Raw genomic sequence first — 27,099 nt, forward strand, 5'->3', positions numbered from 1 at the left:
GTAATGTCGGTACATGTTTAAGAACCTCAGTTGGTTTAAACTAGTCTGCAGCCCTCAACTATGGTGTCTATCATCGCCGGTATGTGTTGCTTCGAAGCAGTAAACTTCATAATTGGCAGTTTTTTGTAACTGTCTTAAATGCTATTGAGAACTCGAGACATGAATCGAAATTTGTCTTGTGTAAGTGCAACCTAAAGAAGGTGAAGACGTTGGTCGTTGCCCACATACCCAGAAAAAGCAAAGCAGAAAAATAAATAGTACCATGAAACCATATGTGATAGCCAATTTTTTGTCGAAAATATTTGAGTGGGTTGTTTTCTCTACGAACAAAAAAGAATTAATTTGGTTTTTTTTTTACCTTTCCATCATGTTTGTTGCTTTTTGCAGTGAAGGTTGAAATTCTCTGTGTGATGGGCATCATTGCTGAGCATCATCCGGCGGCAGCGACTCCGTACAGTGCCAAGCTGCTCTCCATGTACCTTGGAGAGCTGAAGCAGCTTAGAGTGAGTTGTTGGTCTTTGTAAGGGTAACATTCTGCTTGATAAAGCGTTTCCATTTCAGCATTGCTCAAAGATACGATTGGTTACTGGCTATTTATTGTGGCAAAGGGAATCAAATCAGTTTCGAAGCATCTCACATTCAAATTAGCCTTTAATTTCTGTTTTGAAACAAGAATGCAGTTGCTAAGATGTATTGGCTGATCATTTTGATTTGTTGTTCGAACCCACTTGAGGCCCATGCTGAAATGTGCTATAACATTCTGTTATGAGTGTAATGGATACCAAATTTATGCAGATATGAGCAGGCTTGTGAACAAATTATATCCAGTCTTGTAATGACCTCTCTCTTTGTAGTGTGTATATGGTTAGGTAGATAAAAAATAGGTGTTTATAACAATTAATTTACAGTACAACGAATCGTCTTTCCAAAGGTATTAGAAAACATATTCAGATTTCTTCCCCAAAAATTTCGTGTTTGGGATAATAATTTAGTGATAATTAAAGCCTTGCTGTGTTGTATATATGGAATGTTGTTCCACAGTTTGGTGCCTGTGTGAGCTGTTATTTTTAGTCCATGTTTTCAGTCATTGGCAGAGAGAGTTTCCCTTTTGACATTGGCCATTTGCATAGCACTGATCATTTGCATGTCATAATTATGTGCAAATGGGTTTGTGTTAGCCGATGGAAGTCACAGGTTCCCCAGTGCTGCATGGTAATGTTTTTGAGGCTAGACCATGCCGAATAATGTTTCTTTCCTAATCGGGGACTTTTTTTCGTTATTCATTCTTTGTTATCAATTTTCTCAAGTTCAAGCAATCTGACATGCAGAATGATTAATGCTTTTTTTTTTTTTTTGACAAAAAGCATAAGCACTTATCAAGCACTCTGAATAGTGCTGCTTATTCAGAAATTAGGTAAAACTCTAGTGTGTGTTGTTAAGTGATTGTTTACTGTCTGATTGGTATATAGTACATCAAGTCAAAACATAAGGGAAGTAGCATCTGCTACCTCTTTTGGAATAAACTAAAGGACAGGTATAGTTAAACCATTTATTCAGATATTTAATTTCAACTTTACTTGAAGCATTCATAAACAAGTTATCATGTTCAAAGGTAAAGAAAAACGCTGCATTTTTTTTTCTATCCCTTTTTTTTTTAACGCAAAACGGAGGGCAACTTAATTCAAAATATAAGCAGCCTACAGGTAGGCAGTGCGTGCAAGGCGCTGTCGGCACCTGAAGTTGTAACAAACCTAGAAACTGAAGCCGATGTTTTTTATTTGCTTGAGCAAGGTGGAGAGAGCTAATTATCTACATGCATGTTTATAAAGGTTTTATAATCGGCATCCTTTATTTTACACAGAAAACAGGAGCCGGAAAAGAAAGGACGGCTTTAGCCGGCTGTCTTCAGGGCCTGGCAGGTTACCTTCAGAGCTTTGGCACCGGCTTTGAAACAGGTAATGTGTTTCTCTGCATTTCGATGTCAAAGAAAAAAAAAAAACTTTAATCACGGGCTTTAGAGTGTATCCTGTGTTATGTAGGTCACCTAGTCAGCTTGGCTGATGTAGATACAGCTATGTTTACTTTCTATAAAGTAATTGCTGCTCACACATTCACATGTTTTGCTTTCGGTGACATAGTTTGTCTTCTTACATTCGTTAAACTTATGTATGCGTTGCATCTTTATTGTGTTTTTCAGACCCAGATGACTACTTCCTGCTCTTCTCGTTTGTGAAGACTGCTTTGATGCCCAGCACGACACAGACACGTTACGACGTTCCACGAGGTAATGTATTCCCCTGTTCTTGTAGGATATCAGAGCAGCATGACAGGAGCATAGTGGGCTAGACAAACTTGAGAGAAGTGCAAAATTTGCTTCTCTTAACAGAAGTGCACCTAAGAAGGTCTGGGCATGCTAGGTGTGTCCAAGTACATGTAACGTGAAAGCAGTCATTAAAGTTGCTTTCCCTAGAGAGGATAATTGCAAATAGAGCACTTATTGCACTACGTGTCGAAGTGCACTGACCAGCTCATGTTATTCTACTGAGAACTAGTTAGTTAATTATATGGAGTTTCATGGCGCATAAGCAGCTTCCATGTGTTAAACACAAGGTTACTACTTAAAACTGGTATTGGTCTAGTATTCGTTTTTTTTTTTCATTGCGATGTCAGTGCACATTAAAAAAACACCAGGCGGTAGAAATTACTCCGTAGCCATTCACTACAGCGTCTCTTGTAGGCTGAGTCGCTTTGAGATGTTAAAGCCCATAAACCTGACCTTTCATACTCAACTAGAAATTGAATACTCGCATACCTGAAGCCCATACATATTGATACATATAATTGGTGTGACATCAGAGCAAATGAAATAAATCAACGGCACGTGCTCCTGCTTTCAGTGCTTTTGTGCTCGGCGCGTGTTCTATGTTCTTGCTTGGCCTGTGCTGCATTGTGCCTCGGGTGTCAGAGTGTCGTTCGTCACGTCACACTATTCTCGAATAAATAACTAGCATATTTTTAGAATGTAAATGCAGCTAAATGAACATTTGGAGGAGTTTTATAGTTGAAGCTGTAACCTGTGTTGCCCATTCTGCATTATGCAGCCATAACAAAACTCGTGTTGGTGTTCCTCAGAGCTTGCAGCACAACTCTCTGATGTACACATCAGCTTAACGGAGGCAGTAAGGCATGAGTATAGTTTTTAGGTTCATTCAACGATGTCATGGCTTGTTCTGTCTCCCTCTCAATCAGCTGCCTTGATCCTGCTGTCCAAGCATGCAGCCCTCTTTGGCCAGCTTCTCCTGGATGAGTACAGATCTCTCTATCGTCAGATTGGCCACTGGAGTCGTCATGGCAACCGGGAAATGAAGTCACTGGGAGTGGCAGCACTGGAGTCCTTTCTGCGGGAGGTAGACTCAACATTTCTCATGCTAGCGAACCCCTACCATAATGTTGGCAGCACATTTCTTTTTTTACTGTAGCAGGTGCTGAATGTGTGCAAGAATAGGCCAGCTTGGGCTCATGGTTATGCTGTCTTGAGGAAAATGCATTTTGGGCAAAAAACAATGCATGTAGTGAATGCGTAGCGGAATAGATAACAGGATGGGTTGATGTGTCCTTTTGAACTGTCATTTGCTTAGGTTTTAGCATGTAGCAGTTGTATGCTGCTGCTCGGATGATGATGGTGTACGTTCATCACAAGTTTCATTGTGAGGCTATGGGAGGTGGACCTCTCCCGTACCATTGTTTTGGGACATGTTAATGTCTATGACACTTAGTGTCGTGTAGTGTCTGGAAAGGCGATATTTCAGAGGAATATTCGTCACATGCTTGCCAGTTTCAAAGCTATGTTAGCTGATGTCTTGTTTGTTCTTTGCTCTGCAGTGCCAGCCTTAGCAGGCAAGCAGTCTCCTTTCTTGATTTAACCATATTTTCATGATGGCTGTTCCCTGCTAGGACTATTTTGTGTCTATTGCAGTTTCATGGTGACATTCTTTATTTTTCTTTTCTTCCAGGTTGCAGCAGCGCTTGCGGAAGGCAAGGACAGGAAGGATCATTTGGAAATCTTTGAGGTAAATTATGTTATTTGGAACAGTAAAGAAGTTACAGTACTTATATACTATATTAATCTAATCACTGCTACTTATGCTACTAGTTTTGTACTGCAGCCCCTATACTACTACCTGCATCAACGCATTCATTTCTGCTGCAAAAACCCATAAAGGAGCTTATTCATTATTAAAATAAATTGATAATGAATAAGTACCAACTCGCCCAACAAAGTATCTTGGTAAGCCATAAAGGAGCATAGACAAAATTTTTATATGTGGGCAAGTTCTGTTTGTTTGGAAGGTTCACCCAGTTTGAAGAAACATGTTCTATCTTATCCTCTGTAGGCTCCCTCCTTCAGTTGAGCTCCTAATCGAGGCCCACTGTCTAGCTTTAGCAGACGACTTTTGAAGCCCTTTGCTTTAAGTCAAATGCTTTATCTCTCCTTATATCATTGTCCTTGTTTAGGTGGATGAGTAAGTTTGTTTGGGATGTGTGCGTTGTGTTTTGCTCTGAATGTAGCCTGTTTTATTTTTTGTTTCAGTTCTTTATTCAAGAGTTCCAGCAGACGCTAAGAGCTGAAACAAACACCCATGACCTTGCTGCAGCCTTGAAAGGCTACGGTCTTCTGGCTTTGGTAGGCTTTTGTACCTGAACCTTCTCGGCCTTCTGTTGATAAAGAATTTGGTATTAATTTTTTCATCCATCTCATAGTGTCAGCCTACAGTCCGGTTCTTTTTGTTTAGATTTATACGTGTGCAGTAGAAGCAATTTTTTCGTCATTATATCTCTGCAAAGCTGTGATGAGAAATTTATAGGATTTCTTTTATTCGTAAGTCTGAAAGTTTATATACGCACTTTCACCGTAACTTGTGCCTAATGGCCAGGCCCCAGCGAGAACAACGGTCACTGTCGGTTCATTGCAGCCACTCAGTCTATATGCCCTTATCAGCATACCTGGCTTCAATGAACTCTTTGCAGGGCTGATTGCTAAACTAGTTTTTAACCAATGCACATCTAAATACCTGTAATCCAAACCTCAATGGGGACTGAAAACTAGTTCAAAATGATCAAAGTGGGTACTGAACGAAGCCCAGTCGGAATGAAAGGCTTTTGGGTTTGTAAAGGCTATTGTGCCCTTGCCGCTGCCTAAGTATAAAATGTGCTCTAGTTTGGGGGGACATATCAGGGCATAGGCCGACACCATACTTGCATATAAAGAGGCACATGCAAGCACCACAGCAGGTGGGGGGAAAGGGGAGTGGGTAGCTTCGATAGGAATATATGGAAACAAATGTATTCAATGCAGTTTTCTCAAATCACAAGTAGCTGTGATGTCATCTCTTGGTGAAAGAACATCCTAGAACAGATTATAAAAGTGTACAATGAAATATTAAACTGGCAATGTTTTTATAACACCCATTGAGAAACCTGTTGGAGCGCGACCCATACAAACACGTGGGAGTCAAACTTGCCGAAATATTGTGATCATTCTGCAACGCATCAAAGGTGGCAGCTGTCATTAAAGGTGCTTTGAAGAAAAGTTTGACAAAGTATGGTACGTCATTTAATCTATATTTAATACGTCTTGACAAATGTGTGTTGTGAAACTGGGCATACCCACAAAAGATGTGCTGCTACTGGGCTACTGGGCTGTTCTCTTGAGTCCTGCCAGCTTCTTGTGCAGCCTGACATGCTGCTACTTGCACTGAATTTGCCTACTAATACTGTAATTCAAAATGTGCAGCCTAGGCAGCACTTACCTCAGCACTGTGATGATAATGCTTTGATTTTAATGATCGAGGGCATCTTGGCCAAGAGGGCCACCGGTAGTGGGTTTGATTTGATTAGGTTGGGTTAAAGACCTGCATACCGCACACTGGTGCATGCCATCTTAATGTGACGAGCGTCTTGGCAGTTATTGGGCACCATTGAGGTTAAGGATAAACCCACCGAAATTTGTTAAAAGGAGTTAAACAGAGCTGTGTGAATGAGAATGAGTGCAATCTGTATCAAATGTTGTTCGAATATTTGTGGAATATGCTGTCAAGTTAAATTGCGGATGAAATCTTCTGCAAAAAATGGCCAGAAAATGTTATTAGAGGCATGTAAGGATAAACTTTTGTTTGCAAGGTTAATACTCGTAATAAAAAGTTTTCGCAAATAAAGTAGAACATTGTCGATTAAGTTGAAATATTAAGACAGACAGTTTAAGATAAAAAGAAACATTTTTCATCAAAATTTTGTCAACCATTGGCAGAATAATTTGCAGGCCTGTAGGCCTTCCAAGTATTAAACAAGGAAGCAGGAATCGTGCAATTAATGCCTCTTTTGCAATTATTTGATAACGATTGCTGTAAGTGAAAAAGAGTCTAATTAGTAGAACCCACTATAGTAAACTCGGATTTAGTAAAGTGGAACTCGAGTCCCAGTTCATATATTTTTTCCTTTTATAGTAAAGGCACTCTTGGTAAAAATTGATTATAGTGAAGTGTGTCTGTCTGTGGGGCGACAACTTCCCGCGGAATGCCGTCGCCGCATGCATGCTATCCAAAATTGCGAGGCAAATTTTACTTACAAAAATCAAAAAGAGAGAGTAATTACATTGAGTGCTTTTTTTTTTTGTTTTAAATGGCTTGATGCTCACTTGGAAAAGAGGCTTTACTGAATGCTGCGATAAAGCAGTGTCAGGTGTAAATGTGGTTTGTACTGGAGGAGTGACATGAACACTCAGTTAGCAGCTGGGCAGGTCACTGGTGGGAAAACACAACAAGCCGGCTGCTGCACAAATGAGCAGAAGCCAAAGCAGCAGTGCTACCGAACCACCTTTTCCACACTTCCTTGCGATGCCTGAAGATGAATAATTCATTGGTAATTGAACGCCACCTGAAACAAAACATCCGCGACAGCCCATGGTAGCCCGCTTAGCCCTCGCAGACCGATTTTGCCAGACTGCGAGCCCCACGATGGGCCTAAGCCATCCAAACGCTGTGGCGAGCTACAAAGGCAAAAAAATGAAACCACACCATTTAGTGCCCCACTTTGTGTGCTACGCTGTGATATCTGATTTAAAAGGTTGGCAAACTGCATTTTTGCTGTTCGAACTGTCCCCCCAAATAGGTTTAATAATAAAATTGTATCATTAATCAGGTCAAATAGCCAGTAATGTAAGAAATTTATAACGTTTGCATGCTCCTACTAATTAAATTGAAAACGAGACATCACACAGTTGCTTCATTCAAGGCCATGTTATGGGATACAGTTGCTTTCCAGAGTCAGCATCGGCTGGTTAATTGCTGTGACAGAATTTGAGCTTTTCCCTTTTTCAATTTTTGTTGCAGCCCTGCAAGCAATATCTGAAAGAGAGTGATGTCCTATTCATGCTGAGCGATGTCCTGCTCCGATCAGAACATGTCTTTCAGAGGCGAGTCAAGCCCATTTGTTTCTTTTCACTTCGTTTCCTCGATTTTAGCCTGTGCAAGTTTCATGTTATTGGCATTTATGGAATTTGACTTCTGTATGATACTATAAGGACATAAAGCAGAGGTTCCCTGTTCCAGTTCTCAAGGTCTGCAAGCTGTGCCAACTCTTATTCGTTTTGCAAAGACCCCCAGGCGGTCTAAACTAGTATATACAGCACTCCCCTACCGTGCCCATTGTGGCCCATGTGTCTCTTCGGGGCGTTAAATCCTACGTCCCACGTAACACTACTGCACCTGATTGAGCTACTTCTTTGCTATCCACATTTGGCTGAACATTTTCACCAATAGTAATGCGTCTTCCACAAAAAGTATTCTCGAAAGAGGAAAGGTTTCCACCTGTTCTGTCGGAGAAAAAAAATTGCTGGAAGCATTACCAAAAGGGTTTTCGGTCAGTCATCAATGGCTTATTTCCTTTGGCTCCCTTTTAGTATCCCTTCAAAAGTACATCTAATTTTCTAATTTTGGCATTTCTTGAGGGGTAGTCTCTGCTTCTTTAATTGCCAGGAAGTGGCACTGTTCTCTATTTACGCTGTATTGCTCTCCACTAGCATTGCTGTAAGTGCCATACATTGTCACGATGCTTGAATATTTATTCCGAATTTACTTATTCCATGGTGCAGCATTAGCAGCCCAGCCGTGCTGGAAGACAGCCTGCCCTTGCTGACTAGCTTCCAAGAAGCCACTGCCAGCATCCTCCGCTGTGCTTCAAAGGCAAGTGCAGCTTGGACTGTATATTATATTTATATATATAGCACAGTCAGCGTGTGTTAGGTCTAACCTGAAGAAAGGCAAAAGTTTGCTTAAGCTCAGCAGAGTTTTATTAAGCAGCCTTTGATTAATGTGCTTAGTAATGATAGGAGCAATACATCACTGTGAGTGAGTGGGAGATTTAGAAAAAATGAACCTAACTAAATGTGATTCTAGTGTATATTGAGATGAAAACACTTCCTGCAACACTGTCTAGCACAATGAAGGGTCTCGACAGTGAGCGTCACAAATAGGGATCCCCTTTGTTCTTTATGAATCATATAAATTGAGCTAGTGTAATTTAACACCTCATGCAACGCACTCGAATGCATGCATTACTGCAGCCGACTTAACAGGACTGTGATAGATTCAGTCACGAGTGGTTTCTTGTCTTGGCTCCTAGACCAAGGTGCTGAACATCTTATCACGTTTTCTATGTGTTGAAAGTGTGTCTCTGCAACAAAGTTGCAGCGACAGGTTGAAATTTTCCTATCTTACGCAGTTCATTAAATCATGTAATTCATTATTGAAGGGTAAAAAAAAAAAGAAAGAAGACAAGACTAGCCACATGGTTTCGTACCGCGATTGTTCAAATTAGGTGGTTGGCGATATTGTTTTCGCTAGGTGCGATATGGCGTAAAGCGCACTTATGAAATTTTTCACAAGGTCCGAGCTTATCAGCATTCAAGTGTGGCTGGTCCACATGCTAACCGATGGTGAATGAAGCGAAGGGGCCGTCTTTACGCTTTTTTCCTGACACTTTAACTCGAGTAATTTGCCCACATATACTGGCTTTTGCCACAGTCAGATTTACGAAAGTGGCCGTTGTAACTGGCCACTGCTGAATCCTCAGAAATTTTCAAATTGTTTATTCTCTATTGTAGCTTTCTCAAGTCTAATATTAACCAGTCATTAAAGAACATATTTGATTCTTCTCTGCATTTTTTAATATTTGGACAACCTTGCTTCTGTTTTCTTTTAGGCCTGCAATTTGTCATTAATCTAAACAACTTTTACAAAAAAAAAAATCACATGCTTTACAATTTAGGGTTCTTGGTTTTAGCCACGTGTAGTCTGACAATTTTTTAAAATCTCACAATGCTTTTTTCCGGGATCTTACGGGGCACATCCTAATAAGGTATCATTGTATTCTATGTTTGTATTCTCTCTCGGTAATACCCTCAGTTGAGAGCCTTTAGGGGTGTATCGAATAACAAAAAGTATGTGTGGTTGTCTCCATGTTTTGTTTGAATTGTTAAATTATTTGAGACTGTGTACTTTATTGTTTTGAGAAACATTTTCTCATCATTACTCTTCTGTAGTTTTTTTTGCCAAGTGGCAATCTATGCAGTTCAGCAAATTGAAAATTTTGTGCTAATGACATGGGCACAAACCACTGCTTAAAGTATCTGACAGTTATGTTTGTAGTTTTAGTGCTTTAAATTTTAGAGCATTGTCAGATCAGCGGGTTCGGTACTGGTAGCGAAGGCTTGTGAGCGTACAAGGCTTGTATAGTTGCAACGAGGGCTCTTCCTCTTAACTGCGGTTCCTAGCCAAATAATATATATCTCGTTTATAAAGGCAGCTAGCCACTATGTTTAAGCTGCATTCGAAGCTTACATTTAAGCTATTGACTTTAAGTTAAAAATGGTGGAACTGGAGGTATGCTCTCATTTCAAGGCTTTGTCTCGCCATTGTGTGTATTCGTAGGTGCCGGAAAACCAGTTATTGCTGCTGGAAAAACTGGCAGTGCTGCAAATCGAGAACTTTCCCCTTGTAGCCGAGAACCTGCAGGTCCGATATGCCAAGTCTCTTTTGTTTTTGCTCCTTGCTGTCCATCCGCTCTCTCCAACGTCACTGTCACGAGTCGGTGAGTGTCGTCATGCCTGGTACAGGCTTAAATGGTAGCTACCATTGAAACCTTGTAGTGGAGCGTGGACAGCGAATTTGTGGTTGCTTATATTCCTTTTTAAGAGAGGATAACCGATGGTCGCTTAGGATAACAAACTGGATTCCAAGGGAAGGAAAGCGTAGCAGGGGGCGGCAGAAAGTTAGGTGGGCGGATGAGGTTAAGAAGTTCGCAGGGGTCAAGTGGATGCAGCTAGCACAGAACTGGGTTAATTGGAGATATATGGAAGAGGCCTTCGCTCTGCAGTGGGTATAGTGAGGCCGATGATGATTATGATGATATTCTCTTGAGTTGATGCTCGAGGCATCAGCATCACAGCGCCACATTCGTACATCTTTCGTAGGATCCCGAAAAAATGGAAAATGAAACACGTAACGGCCAGGAAATGTGGCCAGCACTTTGCACAAAAATCTTTTTCTGACAATACTTGTAGTACATCGTTGTTCTCACAAATTTTTTTTTGTACGTAATGAAATATAATCCACACAATGCACGATGACTGTACAGCATAACACATGATAGTAACGCCGAGAGTTGGCTCAGGAGTTAAGCACACGCACTTCCCACTCAGATAAAAAAAATAATGCTTTAACCTTATTCCTGAATTGTATTGGAGAGACTATCCAATTTAGCAAGTTCAATATGTCAGGGTACTTAATGGGAAGTTCAGGCATTGCGTGATCCATAATTAGTGCACATTTAATTAGGCATGACTTGTTCCTGCTGTGTTATAATCTGTTTCTCACTAATCGCTGTTACCTCCCAGTGTACCAGGGACTAGTGCGAACCTGTTCTCACCCTATCGTGGCTGACGTGGAGGCAAGCGAGGAGGATGATGCTGGTGCAGGCCGGTTTCGGAAGATCACCTACCGCCGCTACAGTATGCTCTGGGGCTACCTTCTTGATGCGACAAACGTTAAGGTAAGGTCCACTTGTCAACAAATTCTTCTTTTTTTGTTGATTGTTGACTCAGTCACGACGATACTGTACTTGTTTACAATCCACTGGCACAACCTCATCAGATGAGAAGCATATGCACCCTGCCTCCCTATCTTTGTGTTGCATGCTCAAAAAAGTTGAGCTAGCATACATGGCACAATGTAAGAAAAGATGACGAGGACATAAGAGGTAGTTGAAAGCACTGAGCAGACCTGTAGTTAACTTAGTGTTGTCCTCATGTAGAAACAATTGAGGGCCTTTCAAAGGGCCACAGAAAAAGGGGGTGCAAGGCCACCGATAAACGTGTTCAGAGCGTAGAACAAGCGCTTTTGAGCAATCACCCAGAGTATAACTCCTTGGAGCAAAGCCAACGATTTGTAACGTGTTTTAAAAGCAGTGGTTTTTGAAATTCGCGGGCAGATAGGGTGGCGCCTAGGGCGAACTTTAGAAGTACAGTCGAACCCGGTTATATCGAATCCGGATATATCGAATTTTGGTTATATCGAACTCACGGAATATCCCCTTGAAAATCCTATGTAAAAGTATAGGAAAGCCGCGTCATATATCGAACTCAATTTCGCCGGTCGTTCGATGTATCGAACTCCGCACTACGCACTGGAAAGTGTGCCTTCCCCAAAGACGATCGCATCACTCTTGGCCGTTTGCCGCGTGACGTTTTCAAGCCACGCGTGGAAGGAATGAGAGGGGGCAGTTCTGGACAGCGCCGCGCCCATTCGCCAAAGGCGCGCGCATCTGCAGTTATCGTTTCCTGCGCGCCAACACATGACGTTTGCAAGCCATGTGCGTGGGTGTGCCCATGCTTTTGCCGAGCTCTCTCCTTCAGCACGCGCTACGCATGCGCCAAGCCAGCTCAGCCCGTTTTCAGACAGACGTGGGACGCTTTCTCCTGCGTGTGTTGCGAACCCTCTGCGCGCGGCGGCTGACGTGGCTATGGCGCCTGCGGACTTTAAGAAGCGGCAGCTCTGTTTTTCTTTCTTTCTTTTTTTTTTTTTTTTGCGAGAGCCATTCTTTCTTATCGTTGTGCTGTACGCGCAGCGTAGCGTAAGATATGGCGGCTGCGGATGTTAAAAAGCGGCAGGCCTTTTTTTTTTTTTTTTTTTTTTTTGTTTGCGGGAGCCGTTTATCTTTGCATGTATGAATCAATGGAAGCACGCCGTCAGCTGCTGCGATCATGACGCCCGCCCCGAGCGCGGCGTGATAAATCGAACCAGACTAGTGCAGTCAAGCCATCACGGGCACTCTGCCAAGTTCGCTCCCCGCCACCGGAGGAGCTATAAAAAGATAAACGCGCCCTGACGTTATCGCTGCGCAACATCTTGGCACGTTGCCAAGAAATGAGCTGTGGATGCGACGACCGAAACGAAGTGACGCGCGCCATCGGCATGCAAGCGAAAACGCTCGCGATTTTCTGCCGCAGCGACACAGAAACCTTGTTTTGAGCTGCCGCGGCGGTGGCTCGAGCGGGGACGCAGTTCCAACAAGTTTGAAATTTTTCGCTCTGTCACTGCCGCTCGTCGCTGAGATCGCTCAATCGCTTGCATGTGAGCGAGCTGCCCTTAAAGCATTTTTTTTTTTCAAATTCTCGGGCGCAAAAGTGGAGAGAGGGTTCATTATGCGAGTGGGTCGATTACGCGGCAAATACGGTATCGTTTTTTCGCATCGTAAGTGCCGTCACAAGCCAATTTCTGTATATCGAATTATCGATATATCAAACTTTATCGCGATCCCCTTCGAGTTCGATATATCCGGGTTCGACTGTATTCCTGACACCGCTGACGTCATCGGTATCAGGCTGCCATTTGCTGCAGCCACGATGGTCAGGACGTCACAGACACACTTCAGGTAGTTGTGAAATCCATTTACTCGTGCCCTGCGTGAACCTCTGAGGCATGCACAAACGAAGTCGATGCCTTCGTGCACATTGTTCAGGTGGTGTCACACTGCGGAAAGAGTTTGTCAACATAAATGTTCGCAGGCATCGTACTGTAGCTTCTTACTGATGAGGCACCGGTTTCGCACCATTTTGAGCATCGCTTTCGTTCGTGCGAATCTGGTGGTTGTGGAGAGAAAATTTACAAATTTTAGCGAAGAAAATGGTCATTGAGTGTAGTTTTGGCTACAGTGAACTGAAATTGAAAGTTGCTTACATCGCAGGACGCGCGTAAAATCACCACGAAGCGCCGGTGCGACGCCACCCGCTGGGCATGCAGTTAGCTGGGCAGCAATCTGTGGGCCGTTTTAGCCAGCTTATGTAGGCGGCCACCTTACACACGTCTGAATAAATCAGCTCATAGGCACTTATCTGATTAGCGCTGCTGCATTTTTCTATCGGTGGCGCAGTGATTTGCGTGTCCGTGCTGCTTCAGCTCGGGTCCATGTTGGAGAGAAGCCGCAGTAGCTGAACATACGAAGCGATTGGAGCTGGCACTCCAGCCGGAAGTAAACCTAACTTCTCGGCAACGTATCTGTGTGCTGAGCATGGTTCCGGCCTGTAATCTTTATTTTTTCACTTTCGCCGCAGCGTGCTCCAGTGTATCAATTGAGACAGAAAATTTAGGAGTAATTTTCAGTCATCGCTTGCTTTGGTTCTCTTCAAGCTAGATTAAAATTTTTGCGCGAGGGTTATGGTTGTTTGAATGTCTATCACTATTGTACTTTTTCTGAGCCTCGGCAACCATCTGTTTCAGTGGGTCGTTAATATTTTGTTCCTTTGTTCTTGATGCGTTTAGAAAGCTTAGCTTAGCAAACTTAGAGTTAGTATCCTATACTCTGAGTGTGTTTTGTATATTTAACAACATCATCGGCCATGAAAACATACTGCCATAAGCACATTGTACGCAAACACTTTGCATGAAACTATGTGTGTCTCTCATAGCCCGAGTTGCTTTGGGACATTAAAGCCCATAAGCTTGAACCCATGAGAACAGGCCCCCTTTTTTCTAAACTATGACGAAATGCGGTGCAGGAACTCAACCAGATGCAGATCGCTCCAGATGCACGCAGCACGTTTGTAACCGACGTCTACGATGCACTGCTGACAGCTGTTCTCTCTATGATGTCAAAGCTGAACCTTACGGTGAAGCCCTCAACTACAGAGACGGTGAGCATGCATCTCCTCCGTTTGTTTTTTCCCATCTACCTCGTTTCCTGTCCAGATCGCATTTTCAGAGTGATCTGCAATTTGGATTTCGCCAATTAGGAAACCAGTGCCGGCATGTCGGACCCTACGTGTGGAGTTGATGCGGAATGCCCGAAGGATTTCAACATCTTCATCAACTTGGTGGATTTCTTCAGGTGACAGGCTCCTTTAAGAGGCTTGTGTTTTATGGGAAACAGGGCTTTTTTTCTTTTTTTGAGGTTCCTCTGTATTAATGAAACAGGCTCAGTAAACCTGCGTCAACTTGATGTCATGAAAATGGAAAAAGCTGTGGCTTCGACACCCAGCAGCGACCAACGCTAGAAGACCGGATGGATCTCAGATATAAAATAGAAGCTTATGGAATACATGGTTTGCAGGTTGACTTCCAGGGAGCACTAACTAATGGCCCGTCACCCTTACCTTTCATAATCTCATGCCATATTTTAATCTTGAATTTATTGAAAAACTTGTGAAATGAGTGGGTAGAGACATAATGCTATGTATATTACAGTTTATTGCACCAAATAAAAAACTTGACTAGGTTAATATTTTGAGATGTGGGTTCGAGTTGAAGAGGGTGCATTGCGCTGTAGGTTCCCTTGGATAGTTTATTGCTACTGCTTGGTGGCATCTTATGTTATCACAAATTGGTTCCATAGCTGCCTCTTTTATGAGCTCTATTGGGGGAATGTAATGGAGAAACCATGCACTATTAACATCACTACTGTTAGGCGCCTATTAACTCTTCCTCTGTAACTTGCTGTTTGAGAATGTGTTTAGCTTGCGGTCATGTATATCGGACATACTATATATCCGGCATTTGGTTGCCACGTACATATATTACCAGTTTGGGAATTCAGTTCATGTGTGATAGTTTTGCTGGTATGTAGTTTTTGTGATATGGTCTCTGGGTTGTTGAATTTGGTTTTGACTGGCTGTTTCTGAACTGAAAAACTGATCAGTTTTCATTAACAGCCACGAGTCAGCAAAATGCAGTGCAATCATAAAGTGAAAATGTAAAAAAAAGAAGTAAAACAGAGGCCCCTAAGTTGACCTCCAATGAAGCACCGCTTACTGTGAGTCCACCACTTATTTTGTTTTGTACACATTCTACCGTTCACTCAGGGACACATTTTTGGTGAAGCGCAAGGAATTCTTCTCGAAGTGGGCATTTGTCCTGGTCAAGAAGTTTGTGGAGTACTCAACTCGGTAAGCAGTGTCGCTGGCAGATACCTAGTCCAGTCACGCTTCGTCCTCTTTTTTCACGCTTTCGTCATGTAGACAGAGTGGGATATTTCTGTCTGGGTAACTGGGGAGCCATATCTTTTCTCTATGAAACAAAATATTTAGTTAAACAAAGTGGCCTTCATCTCTTCCCAGCTTCATTAATATATCAAAGGTTAGGCTAGTTATGTGGACAGGCAGTGAAAAGGTTGGACTTTTCCATGCGAAGATTGCAAGGTTTGAATGCCAGTGATGCCAGGTATCAGTTATTACATGAGAGCACACACAGCTTGTTTGGTCGAAAAGCCGCCGCCGTACCCCAATTTTAACTCTTGTGTTGTTGGGAGTGGTTGGAAGTGTTTGGAATCTGGCAGGAATAGTAGAGGCCTGTGATTTATTGATAAGTGCTAGGTCATTGACGGGAAGTGTGATGGGGGACTTGGGGTTAATACTAATGCATAATCGATTGATTAATTATTGGCAGAGAAAAATAATTAAAGTAAATAATGTAAGATATAAAAGTAAAGGGAATTAAAAATGAAAATAAAGTATAAAACAAGGCAGCTAAAATGTGATTATTCATTGTGCCATATTCTTATCATGTGCTGAGTCATTGTGTCATAGTTTATGATAGCTTAAAAGGCAGGTGAAGCAAACGAATGCACTCTATCGTGTCCACTCTTATGGTTAAGTTCATTTTTTTTCTAATCGACATTAGCTTTCTTCTGGCCTTGCATTTCGCTTTCTCTGGAATGAAAAGCTTAAAAAAAAAAAAAAGATCTTTTTTCTCGCCTTGTGATGAGCAAACAGCTTAGCCGCAGTTCTCATTGGCCAAGCCAGCTTTGTATCATGCAGTATTATTATAATGAGAAGTTGCCTCGCAGTCGACAAATGGGCTACCTTGGCCTTCTCGGGGAAATTTCCAACCAAGGTGATTACTTTTTGTCTTTCCAGCTGTCCTCTAGTCAGTGGATTCTACAAGGCACTGGCTGTGTGCTTTCAAATTTGTGAGAAGTCGTCCTACTTTGAGGTGAGTTTGACACTTTGTGCTACCAGGACTGGTAGTATTCCGAGTTTGCTTCGCTTTCAGAAGTGTCATTTTTACCGTTTCTGCCCTGCTGTGATTGGTAGAAATGCCCGAACCAGATGTGCTGACAACCGAACTGACACCCGTTTTCAATGTTTCTATCGATCAGGCGAATTGAGGTTGGGGCGACGACGCTTCCAAAAATGGTGCAAACTCAGAACACGGGCCCCGATTTGTGGAATTATAAAAAGAAAGCTGTAGCAAGGTGTGAATCAAGCCATGAGATAATTCTGTCTATCTTATCCCTTCGCGGCACAGTGTCTAGAGATGTTTTCACGAAGTCAGTGATTCCCTGCCCGCATTTGAAATCCCCGGCTGCCTGAAATGGCCTGCCATTTCATCCCTAGAAAAGAAGGATCGCTTTGCAGAAGCAGGAAACAACAATGGATGTCTCAGAGCCACTTTGGATGAAAAAAAACAAAAAACTAATTGGACGTAATTGAGCTTTTCTGAAGATTAATTTAGTTTGACATCATCTCTACGTTTTACAGCAGCAAAGCAGGAAACAACAATGGATGTCTCAGAGCCCCTTTGGATGAAAAAAAAAAAAAAAACTAATTGGACGTAATTGAGCTTTTCTGAAGATTAATTTAGTTTGACATCATCTCTACGTTTTACAGCAGCAGAAGCGGCGTTCTTTTTTCAGCAGTGTTGAAAAGAGTCCAAGGGGCGCCAGTGGTTGAATTCCTGTGAAAACATAAGACGAGCAGAATTGTCCTTGGTGTCAGTTCAAGGCACTCTTTCTACCTTTCCCACACACTGGTGACCCAGAGCAGTCGGTAGCAGCAGCTTTGAGGTTTGCACCAACAGCAAATAGCTCTTCAGGAGAAGTGCAAGAAAGTTTTGAAGCAATACAACGACAATAAGAAATGGGTCCAAAAAAGAAAAATAAGAAGGCTTTGTTCACGCATGGCTTTCTTTGCTGTGGATGCCAAAACTAATGTATTGCATTATGGGAACTCCCTGTCATCATATCCTTTTTTAATCATGAGCTTCAGTACTAGGATGCAACTTTGCATTTTGCCATGCTGGGTCTGGATGGCCTTGAGTGAAGACAGATATTGTGCCTTCCTTTCCTCAAAAAACAACTTACATAAATTGAGACACATATTTCTTTGTCCTCGAAAATCAACTTGTGATCTTGGCCTGTCCCACTGCGGTGGCTAAGATGTCCAACTACTGTACCGGAATGCCTGGGCTTGAACCCGACTGCCGGTGGCTGCATTTCAGTGGAGGTGAAACGAAGAGGCGTCAGTGTGCTGTGCGATGTCAGTGCACGTTAAAGATCCGCAGGGGGTCAAAATTACTCCACAACCCTCCACTACGGCATCTGTTTCTCTCTTTTCACTTTCCCTCCATTTTGTTCCCTTCCTTTACGATGGCATGGTTCAGGTGTCTGGAAAAAGTGTGACGGAAACTGCGCCTCCTTACCTGTAAGCCAATTTGTCTTGGCATAATTAAGTGAAGGTGTCTACTGAAAAGTGAGACAGATAACTGCATCTTCCTTTTCCTAATGACCAACTTATAAAAAACAAATAGTCTTAAAAATGTCTCTTCTTAAGCCGAAGCTTGAGCATCTGTCTAATTGAAGACCTTAAACCGTATGCAACCTTGCTAAACCATGCAGAAACCATGCTTAAAGGGAAGCTGCACCGGTTTTAGAATTTGATGCGCTTCAGAGGGTAGAATCTGCAGGGTTTGTATGTTAAGTATACGAAATATTTTGGCTTTAGCTTTTGAAACAGTGACGTAATCATCGATTAAAGGTGCTACCACGTTCAGGCTTCTCCGCAGTGCACAGCGCTGGAGGGGGGGATGTCAGTAGCAGACGACAGGAGTACGACAGGCGGTAGTGACGTCAAGGACGGCGTCTACCTCTCTTCCGCTTCTATTGCCCGAGCAGGCCTTGCAACACCTGTCGCTTGCAGGCTACGCAGTGCAACCTTTTTCTTGTCTCGCGCTTGTTTTCTTCTTGCGAACGTTACCGCAAGCTTTTTCACTGCATCTTGCACCGTTCTTCACGAAAAGAACGACCATGCCGTGGTTCTGCGCAGCCTATGGCTGCACGAACACTGGCGGCCGAGAGGATGTCGCGTTTCATAAATTCCCAAAGGAGCGCAAGCTATCGGCGCAGTGGGTTGCCGCGGTCAAGAGGAAGGATTTCACGCCTACAAAATCGTCGGTGATCTGCTCAGATCATTTTCGCGACAGTGACTATCACCAAAGCTTGTCGTTGATGCGATCTTTTGAGATACCGATCAAATCTGCGCGATTGAAAACCGGGGCTGTGCCTTCTGTCTTCGCACAACAAGAGCACCTCACATCATATTGCTCTTAAGTTCTGTTTACGTTTTTGTTCTGTGGGGCAGATGGGTGGCCGGGCAGATGAAGGCACAGGTGAAAGTAAAACTATTCAGCATTGGCGCCCGCTGATGCGGCTGGAAAACTGTGAGAAGTAATGTCAGAGAGTAGGACTTTTTTTTTTTTTTTTTAAGAGGAGGGAGTGGGTAATTAGTGGGATGTGAGGAGCGCCATACCTTCTCCACACGCTCATGCATAGCCAGGAACCCCAACGCCGCACCCAGTGCACGAAGTGCGCGCCGTGCTTCGTAACTTGAACCGGGAGAACATGAACAACCGCGTCAGACTGGGGCGCGTTATATATCTCTGTCAGTGGAACAAGGACACACGCTAGACTTGCAACTGAATTTTACTCCGAAGAGAATGCGTTTATGCATGTTTTTATCTTCCTTGGTTGCACCTGGATAAGGATAAAAAAATGCGTATAAACCCGTCCTTTCCGGAGTAAAATTCAGTCGCAAGTCTAGTGTGTGTCTTGTCCCCCTGCCTTCTGGGGTCATCTTTCTTTTGAGCTACCCACTGTCAGACTCATTTCAACAACTATACCTATTAAGAAAAGAAATCGGGGCAGCTTGATGTCTGTGGTCGAAGTCGCGATGTTAAGCGCAGCTAAATGAAGTGCGCTAAACTCGCGACATGACAGCGCGTGACTGCCGATAGCTGTCCTAGCGTTTCGGTATTTTTACCGGTGTTCTAAATGGGATTTCGCGTGCGCAGCAAGGCAGCGGCCTGGCTTCTCGTCGGATACCGCGCTCCCGCGTTAATTTGTTAAATCCCGCCAGAATAAAATGTATACGTACTCGAGGTTGCGGGAGCTGAGAGCATGACTTTTGCTGCTCTTGCTGACATATAAATGACTAAATTCACGCAACAAAACTGGGGCGACGGCTCGTCTGGATGAATTCATTTGTTTACAATCGGCACATCAAGCGCATTGACGTGACACTGCTTCGTTCGAGTCAGGCAGGAGATCTAGGGCACGAGTAACGCAGATATGTTCAATTGAGAGCGGATCACAGGCGCATACAGCAGTGCAGCGCAGCGGTACGTACCGGTGTGAATTTCCCATGCGGGAAAAGGTTAGCGCTGTCTCTTCGCTTGTCATGTCGCCGCTGCCGCCAGTGTCACCTTGTTCCGAAGCCGCCGCTGGTTCGAACAAGTACGGCTCAATATCATATTCCCCTGAGCAGCGTGATCGTTGCATGTTCAGCGCCATACATCCACAGAAAAGCATGTGCGTGCATGTACAATCGCTTGGACCGCCGCTACCACTCAATGGCACGCCGTCATTGACGTCACGGCGCGCTTGACCAATCAGAGGCAAGAGCGCCACTTTCAAAACGCTCCACGGCGTTGGTGCACGTTTTTCTGATGAAAAAGTAGTTTGCGGTCACTTATGACTAAATTTAACGTCGTATTCGTGTTCAGGGGGTCGTAAACTATATATCTCTATTCCGAACTCTTTTTTTAAAAAAAGTGATGCAGCTGCCCTTTAACAGAGCCTCTGCCCATATAACTAGGTTCAAGCCATTCCCCCCCTTTAACAGGGTAGCTCGAGTGAAGCCAGGGCATGCCTCTGCCTGGTGTCAAGCTTTGTGCACGAGACTATGGGCCGGCTGCAGCAGTTTAAGGATGACCTCCTGGCCTCTTGCCTCGAGCTGGTGCTACGTGCACCAAGCCCCGTTGGCCGCGAGCAGGCCATCTCACGTCTGCCAGCACTCAAGGTGAGTCCGAGCACTGGAAAATAAATGAAGAGTGAGTGAGTGGGGAAGGGAGAGTAAGGAGGGAAGGAGCAGGCAGGCGGGTAAGTAGGCAGATGGGTGAAGGAGGACTAGGTGGACAGAGGAAGGGAGCTGGAGCACAGGTGATAGTGCCATACAGTACTGTATGTGCGACCCTCATTGAGCACCTTCGTACATCATTGAGCAATATCGCATAATGAATAAAAATGTCCAGTGTGTACTTTCTTGTTGTTGTTTTTTCAGATCAGTCCTTGTGAGGTAATTATTTCAGTGCCTAAGCAGGAATAAAAAAATGTAACACTCACTTTGCACGTGCGATGCCAGTTTTATGCCGCAACTAGGGGTGTGTTAAGGGTCAACAGATCTGTGGAGCCTTCTCTGCAGTGGCTGTACTTGAGCTTCGTTGTGTCTTATATTCCCCTCTGTGTTCTTCCAGATGGCTCTCCAGCAGGGCCTTAGCTTCCTGCCGCTGGCCAAGTCCACGCTGGACACCCTGCAGCGCTGGGAAAAGAGTCTGCCCCCAGACGTGGCGGACGAGTGCCTCCAGAAGGTGCTGCCCAGCCTGTGTCCCTACCTCTCCCTGGGTGCTCGGTCAGGCAAGTGGCAGTTCCTTGCACCATATGGGCAGGCGGGCTGTCACACATTGATGACTGGGGCTTTGAGTGAAGTGTGCATTTCTAAAATAACACGGAAAGGGAGTGTCAGTAAAGTATCACCAGCAGCGACCGGCGGTTGCGAATTTGGTCCTCATCAGTCATTTTTAGTTCGTTGTGTCCGCTTTTAGTTTTTACAAATATGTGCTGTCATATCATTTCCCCTTAAAATACCCCGAGTGCTTGCATGAACGGTTGTCATCATTCTGCCAGTTTTTATTACTGCCCCTTTCAGTCGTGGATATGAGAGAAGAAATTTCAATAATAATGTCTGTATATATTTTCTGATGCCACCACCTGCCACTTCTGCATATTTGGATGTTGTTTTGATGTTATTTTGATGTGTTTTTTGTGTCCACTTGATTTCAAACTTGTTCATGAGTTCCTGATCTTAACAAGCCAGCACTGCTTCGTTTACCCTGATGCAGGACTGTCCACTACGGACCCTACCGAGGCCATCAAACGGCCAAGGCCCCGTGGTCCACACAAGATCCCCCTCAAAATGCTCTACAAGAAGAAAAAGGAGCAGTCCAAGGTACGGATGGGCACGCAGATGCCCTGCCATCATCATTGTCAGCCTTTTTACACTCACTGTGGGACAAATGCCTCTCTTACCTCTCCAGTCAGCCCCAGTCCTCTGCCAGCTGTGGCTACCTTACCCTTGCAAATTTTCTAGTCTCGTTTGCCTCGGTGGCCCCTGCGCGCACCACTGTGCTATCCTGAAACGCAAACGAAGCATTCCCGAGATGTTATTGACTCGGAATGAATACTACCTAGTGCTGTCGAATAGGAGACATTTGGATGAATTTGAGTGCAGTAAATCCTGAGTACTATATCCCAAACTTGGATGCAGTCAAACCCACATATATCGAATTCAAAAGGAATCACGAAATACTTCAATGTATTGATTATTTAGTGTATAAAATGTGCCAACAGATAAGCTCCTGTGTAACCCAGAAGTATGAATACAATGTACCGACGCTTGGGACTCGGTTCCCGCAGCGATGTGCTGCCGGTCGGTATACTAGCAGCGCATCGCTCGCCGCGAGTTTTCCGAGCCTCGAGACGCATGCGCGCGCACAGAGTGTCACCTCGCGGCAGGCATCGAAAAGAGGACTCTCTGGGTGCACCCTTACAGCTGCTTCTTGGGCCAGACCGAATACTGAAGCATTGGAGCTTGCTCTATGCGGCAAGAGCACCATTGGAGTTGGAGCTCGCATCAAATCTGCAGCTGACACTGCTTTGGGGAAAGCCATTAATGGTTATAGAAAGCCTAATTCTTTTACGGGTGCACTATAAATGCAATAAGAACTCATTTAAAAGAGTGCTGCTGATTTCTGCATCACCTTCAGCACCGAAGCAGGCTGCGCGAGAGTTGCCACAAGCCTTTGGTCAATTAGTTTTTCTTCTCCGCATGATGACTTTTGCACTGAATGCTGGATTCCCTGCATGACATCAGCGTCACGTTCGAAACAAGCATGCCCGACCGAAGGCCACTTTGAAGTGGACTCGACATTCCACTCATCACACGGTTTTATGTTAGCACTCCCAGCAGGTGCTCGAGGATTCTCAGGTGACCCAGTTGCAGGTTATTGTGGGAGCACCATTAGGAGAAATGTCCTTTGCAGTGGCATGGCGTACAGTTCGACATATTGAATGTTCCCTTAATGGGATTTCGGTAAATGCAAATAAAACTGCTACACTTTTACATGGGACTTCCAAGGGGATATTTGGGCAGTTCGGTGTGTGCAATAATTCAATGTACCTGGTTTCCATATATCTGAGTGATCGTGTCTAATTATTGCTTATATCGAATGCAGAATGTTCCTATAAAAATGTCATGCAAAAGTTGTTAATGTCTATCGGACCTCCTGATGATGTCCCGCTCCTCATCAGTTGAGCAGCATCAGTTGAGGCCATTAGCTGGAGGGCCTCCTTTGATGGACATCTGCCTCTGTCAACTTCACTTCCTTTCAACTATTTTCCAGACACTTAAAGCCTCAAAAGCATCAGACAGACTCTGGATGACTAAGGTCGCTGAAGTGCGGGCCAGCATTTAGCCACGAGCACTTGTTGAGTTCAGGGTGTGGGAATCATGGTTGATGCAGATGAAGTGACGGGCACTGCCAGCAATAGCTTTCTGCTGGGTAACAAAAATCTTTGTAGTGCTGTTGTCAGCGTCCCTTTGACAGCCCTTGTGCATGTGATAAGCCCTTGTCAAAAATAAAGGGACCAAGAGATTTAGGACCCCTCGTTCTCACTTTTTCTAAAGTTTGAAGTTTCGCTGACAAGTGAGCCCTCTGAGCTTCATACTTTTGACCAAATCTGTAAATGTCGAGAACAGACTGTAGATGGCCAGAATAGTATCACAATGAGCATCTTGAAGCTTGCACTTGGTCAATTAGCTTTGTGCGTGAGACTGTTTTTTGCACCTCAGCTCCATGAAACTGAGTTGGAGACACTGCGATGCAAGATTCTGGACTTTCTGGGTGGTCTTGATGGTGAACGGCGTGCATTCCTCCTGGCCGATTTGGAGAAGGAAACACTGGCAGCTGCATTGTCCTGGGACCCTGAGACACGAGAGCACCTTGTCTTCGCCGTGCCATTTCCTGATGCCAAGATTGACATTGCCTTTGGTATGGATGAAACAAAGCCTCACACATATTATATGAAATCAAGCGGGTTAGCTCACTAGATAAACATGAATCGAGTTGGGTCAGTTTTTGGCACATGTTCGACTTTTTTTCTGAATATTCTTTTTTTTTTCATTTATGAAATCCCTTACTCACTACCTAAATATATATATGGCTAGAAAGTGGTAATGTATGCTCCATTTTTTTATAGCTTATGATTTCTCCAGTGAGGTTCTGAACAATTATATAGTTTAAGTACAATAGAAAATCTCTTTTGTTTTGTTTCTTTAAAAGAAACAGCATCATATTCGTAGTAAAAAAATTTTTAATTTTCAGATTACACTGTGCAGCTAGTACTACAGTTAAAATGAACCTACATGTAGTGAATTCCTCAATATTACGAATTTTTTCATTTCCCCAACACTGTCTAAGTCGAAGCATGTGTATTTGAGAGCTCATGTAACGGATGTGTTGTGGCAGTTGACCATGATATACAATCTAGCTCGGTTATAAGGAAGTTGGCGGGAATTGGAGATGCCTTCGCTATATCTGGGTTCAGGAAAAAAAGAATAGGCGCCGACTGAAAATAATTTAAGACATACACAGTAACATAATACAGTAAAACCTCGTTACAAGAGACACTCAAGGGACCCGAAAACATGTCTCTTGTAAGCAAGGTCTCTTGTAACCAAAAATTCTAAAAGCACTGTGTTGATCAGTTTACTGCACATCATTATATAAATGCATTCACACGCATTAACAGGAAATTATTCAGGAAAGCCTAAAGAAGTTATTTATACTAGTATATATTTTTGTGAGTGCAGAGTGTATTCCTTCCCAAATTCTGGAGGTAAAGCACTTCACTTTGCAAGCCTTCCATTTGCTCTAATACCTTTGAGGCACTCTTACATGCTTGTCACCTTCAGATGCTTACAGGCTTGTCACCCTCAGATGATTCGCAAAGAGAAAGACATCAGGATTTTAAGCTTTCATCTTGTGATCAAATTTTAACAGTGAGGAGTTAAAAATGCGGGATGTCATTCATGCATTTTGATTTGCTTCGTAGGTAACAGTAATACGATGCCATTTTGACTTTCCAATCATGGGGAAGCACTCCTCAGTTCCTGACATACACAACAAAAAGGACACTGATATGGAACAGAATTTAGCTAAGGGAATCTGAAGTGCATCATGTACGTGTTGGTATGTTCCAGATGCATTGCATGAGCACACCTGGGTTGTATCTCTTCTAAATAGTGAAGAATTTACTCGATGGACCTGAAAAAGTTGCCCTTAGTAACCGAGTGTCTCTTGTAACCATGTCTCTTGTATGCAATGTTGTTAACATGGCAGACAGGGAAACCAACCAAACCATTTTCAAATGTCTCTTATAACCTAGTGTCTCTTGTAACAGTGTCTCTTGTAATGAGATTTAACATTGTTCAATAGTGTCCTAAGCACAAAGGCACAAGATACAGGGAGTTCATGTTACTTGTACTTAGGGAACCAAAATAAATCTTCAACATCAAACGTGCCTTACTGTGAGCTTTTGGCTTTGTACGCTTCAAGATGGCTTCCTGCCCCGTGTGGTTGAGCTGGCACGCTTTGCCGGTGACCGGCAGACCAAGGTTGCCGGCTGTGAGCTTCTTCATGCCCTCATCCTGTACGCTGTGGGTACCGGTGTCCAGAGCACGGAGAGGAGGGCCAAGGTATGCGTTTTGTCATACATATTGAAGAGGACACTGTTCTTAAATGTTTATATTACAAGCGTATGTTACAAATGTTTCACCTGGTTATTCACTACCAAGTGGTTATACTTGATAACATGGCTTAACTTTTTGGACTGTTTTTGTTGCGGTTCGTTTTTTTTGCAATTTAGTTTTCGCCATACTCGCACTCTTGAAGCTGTGGCAGCAGGTCACCTCCACGCACCAGGGAGGAGACAAGGCATGATAATGGATAATTCAGATTATATTTTTAGCGGGGTTGCTGGAAAATGGGCGGTGCAGAATTTGTCCATGCCGAGAATGACAGAAGTGGGCAGTGGGACTGCTTACGATACTCACACAATCAAGAAGCTTGAAACTGGAAAAGCAGTAATTAGTCAGCAGCCTACATGGCACACAGGTTACGCCATGAGCTAATCAGCATGCCTCTGTCAGCTCACCGCATGTGTAATCCTTATCACTGCCATCTAATTGGCACGATTTCGATGCTGGGCTGATAGCTGATGTGTGTGGCCTCTGCGTCTGTCTTCAAAACTTGATGAATTCGTTACTGGGGTCTTTGGTAACGTATAGCAGGACGCGAACTGAGTCCATTTCCCAAGGCAGTAACTGGTGTTCTAACCTGAGGAGGGAGAGTGCATTATTTATCTCAAAATATTTCCCCTGTTCTTGAAACTTACGAAGGGGTGAGTATAAAAAAGAATGTTGCCAGCAGGCATGCCTGCAGTAAGTTAGGAAGCACATGGCCATATGGCTTCTTGACGTTATGTTTGACATAAATAAAGAGCTACTTTTGGAGCTATAATTAGCTTTTCATAACAAGTTGTAGGCCTAATCTGTGAAACTCCTAGTTAGTGGGTGACTGCATAAGCACAGCTAGAGGTTAGGAAGCAGAAAAAAAAAACACCAAATCCTGCTTATAAGAGATCTCTGTTATAACGAAGAAACACTCTTCTGCAGTACTTGTCTGTTATAATAGGCTCAGCGGTGTGATGTCCTTCTATGGTATTGTCTTTTCGTTTAGAACTATAAGCAAGATGTTTCCTTAACCTGAGAGGTTATGATACAATACGTTAGCCGAGCAAAAATACACGCCATAATGCAAACACTACTTTTGGTTTCTAAATTTGAATAAATGATCAGAAAAAAAAGAAAAAGTGTGGATCTCAGTGACTCTTCTTGTCTGCAACACTTCAGTTTTTCCTGTAAATTGGTGTTTTGTTATGTGTGTAGCTGTAAATGAATACTAACATGCATATGTGTTCTGTGAATCATTTCATACTTGCATCTCGTGGCATTGGGACACGAATCACATCACTGTTCGGAAGTGGTGCTCGGACTTCATATTTAGAGCTAACGTTTAGCTTCGTCTTAATATATATCAAAGG

At 43.5% G+C, this 27,099-nt stretch overlaps 1 protein-coding gene across 1 annotated transcript in view; it reads left to right on the top strand.

Moving 5' to 3' along the window:
* LOC146189297 (DNA-dependent protein kinase catalytic subunit-like) overlaps window positions 1–27,099 on the top strand; it is a 143,676-nt gene that overhangs the window by 9,387 nt on the left and 107,190 nt on the right. The window contains exons 6-24 of the mRNA XM_084604157.1: window positions 388–503; window positions 1,862–1,955; window positions 2,198–2,284; window positions 3,250–3,407; window positions 4,014–4,070; window positions 4,592–4,684; window positions 7,389–7,471; window positions 8,150–8,240; window positions 9,987–10,146; window positions 10,952–11,106; window positions 14,111–14,245; window positions 14,345–14,439; window positions 15,410–15,493; window positions 16,463–16,538; window positions 20,504–20,680; window positions 21,135–21,294; window positions 21,780–21,886; window positions 23,789–23,987; window positions 25,554–25,693. Of these exons, the coding sequence (XP_084460283.1) occupies window positions 388–503; window positions 1,862–1,955; window positions 2,198–2,284; window positions 3,250–3,407; window positions 4,014–4,070; window positions 4,592–4,684; window positions 7,389–7,471; window positions 8,150–8,240; window positions 9,987–10,146; window positions 10,952–11,106; window positions 14,111–14,245; window positions 14,345–14,439; window positions 15,410–15,493; window positions 16,463–16,538; window positions 20,504–20,680; window positions 21,135–21,294; window positions 21,780–21,886; window positions 23,789–23,987; window positions 25,554–25,693 (2,267 nt within the window). The remainder of the gene's footprint in view (window positions 1–387; window positions 504–1,861; window positions 1,956–2,197; window positions 2,285–3,249; window positions 3,408–4,013; window positions 4,071–4,591; window positions 4,685–7,388; window positions 7,472–8,149; window positions 8,241–9,986; window positions 10,147–10,951; window positions 11,107–14,110; window positions 14,246–14,344; window positions 14,440–15,409; window positions 15,494–16,462; window positions 16,539–20,503; window positions 20,681–21,134; window positions 21,295–21,779; window positions 21,887–23,788; window positions 23,988–25,553; window positions 25,694–27,099) is intronic.

The sequence above is a fragment of the Amblyomma maculatum genome, chromosome 5 (assembly GCF_055883805.1).
Source record: "Amblyomma maculatum isolate TAMU_Amacu chromosome 5, ASM5588380v1, whole genome shotgun sequence".
Lineage (NCBI taxonomy): Eukaryota > Metazoa > Arthropoda > Arachnida > Ixodida > Ixodidae > Amblyomma > Amblyomma maculatum.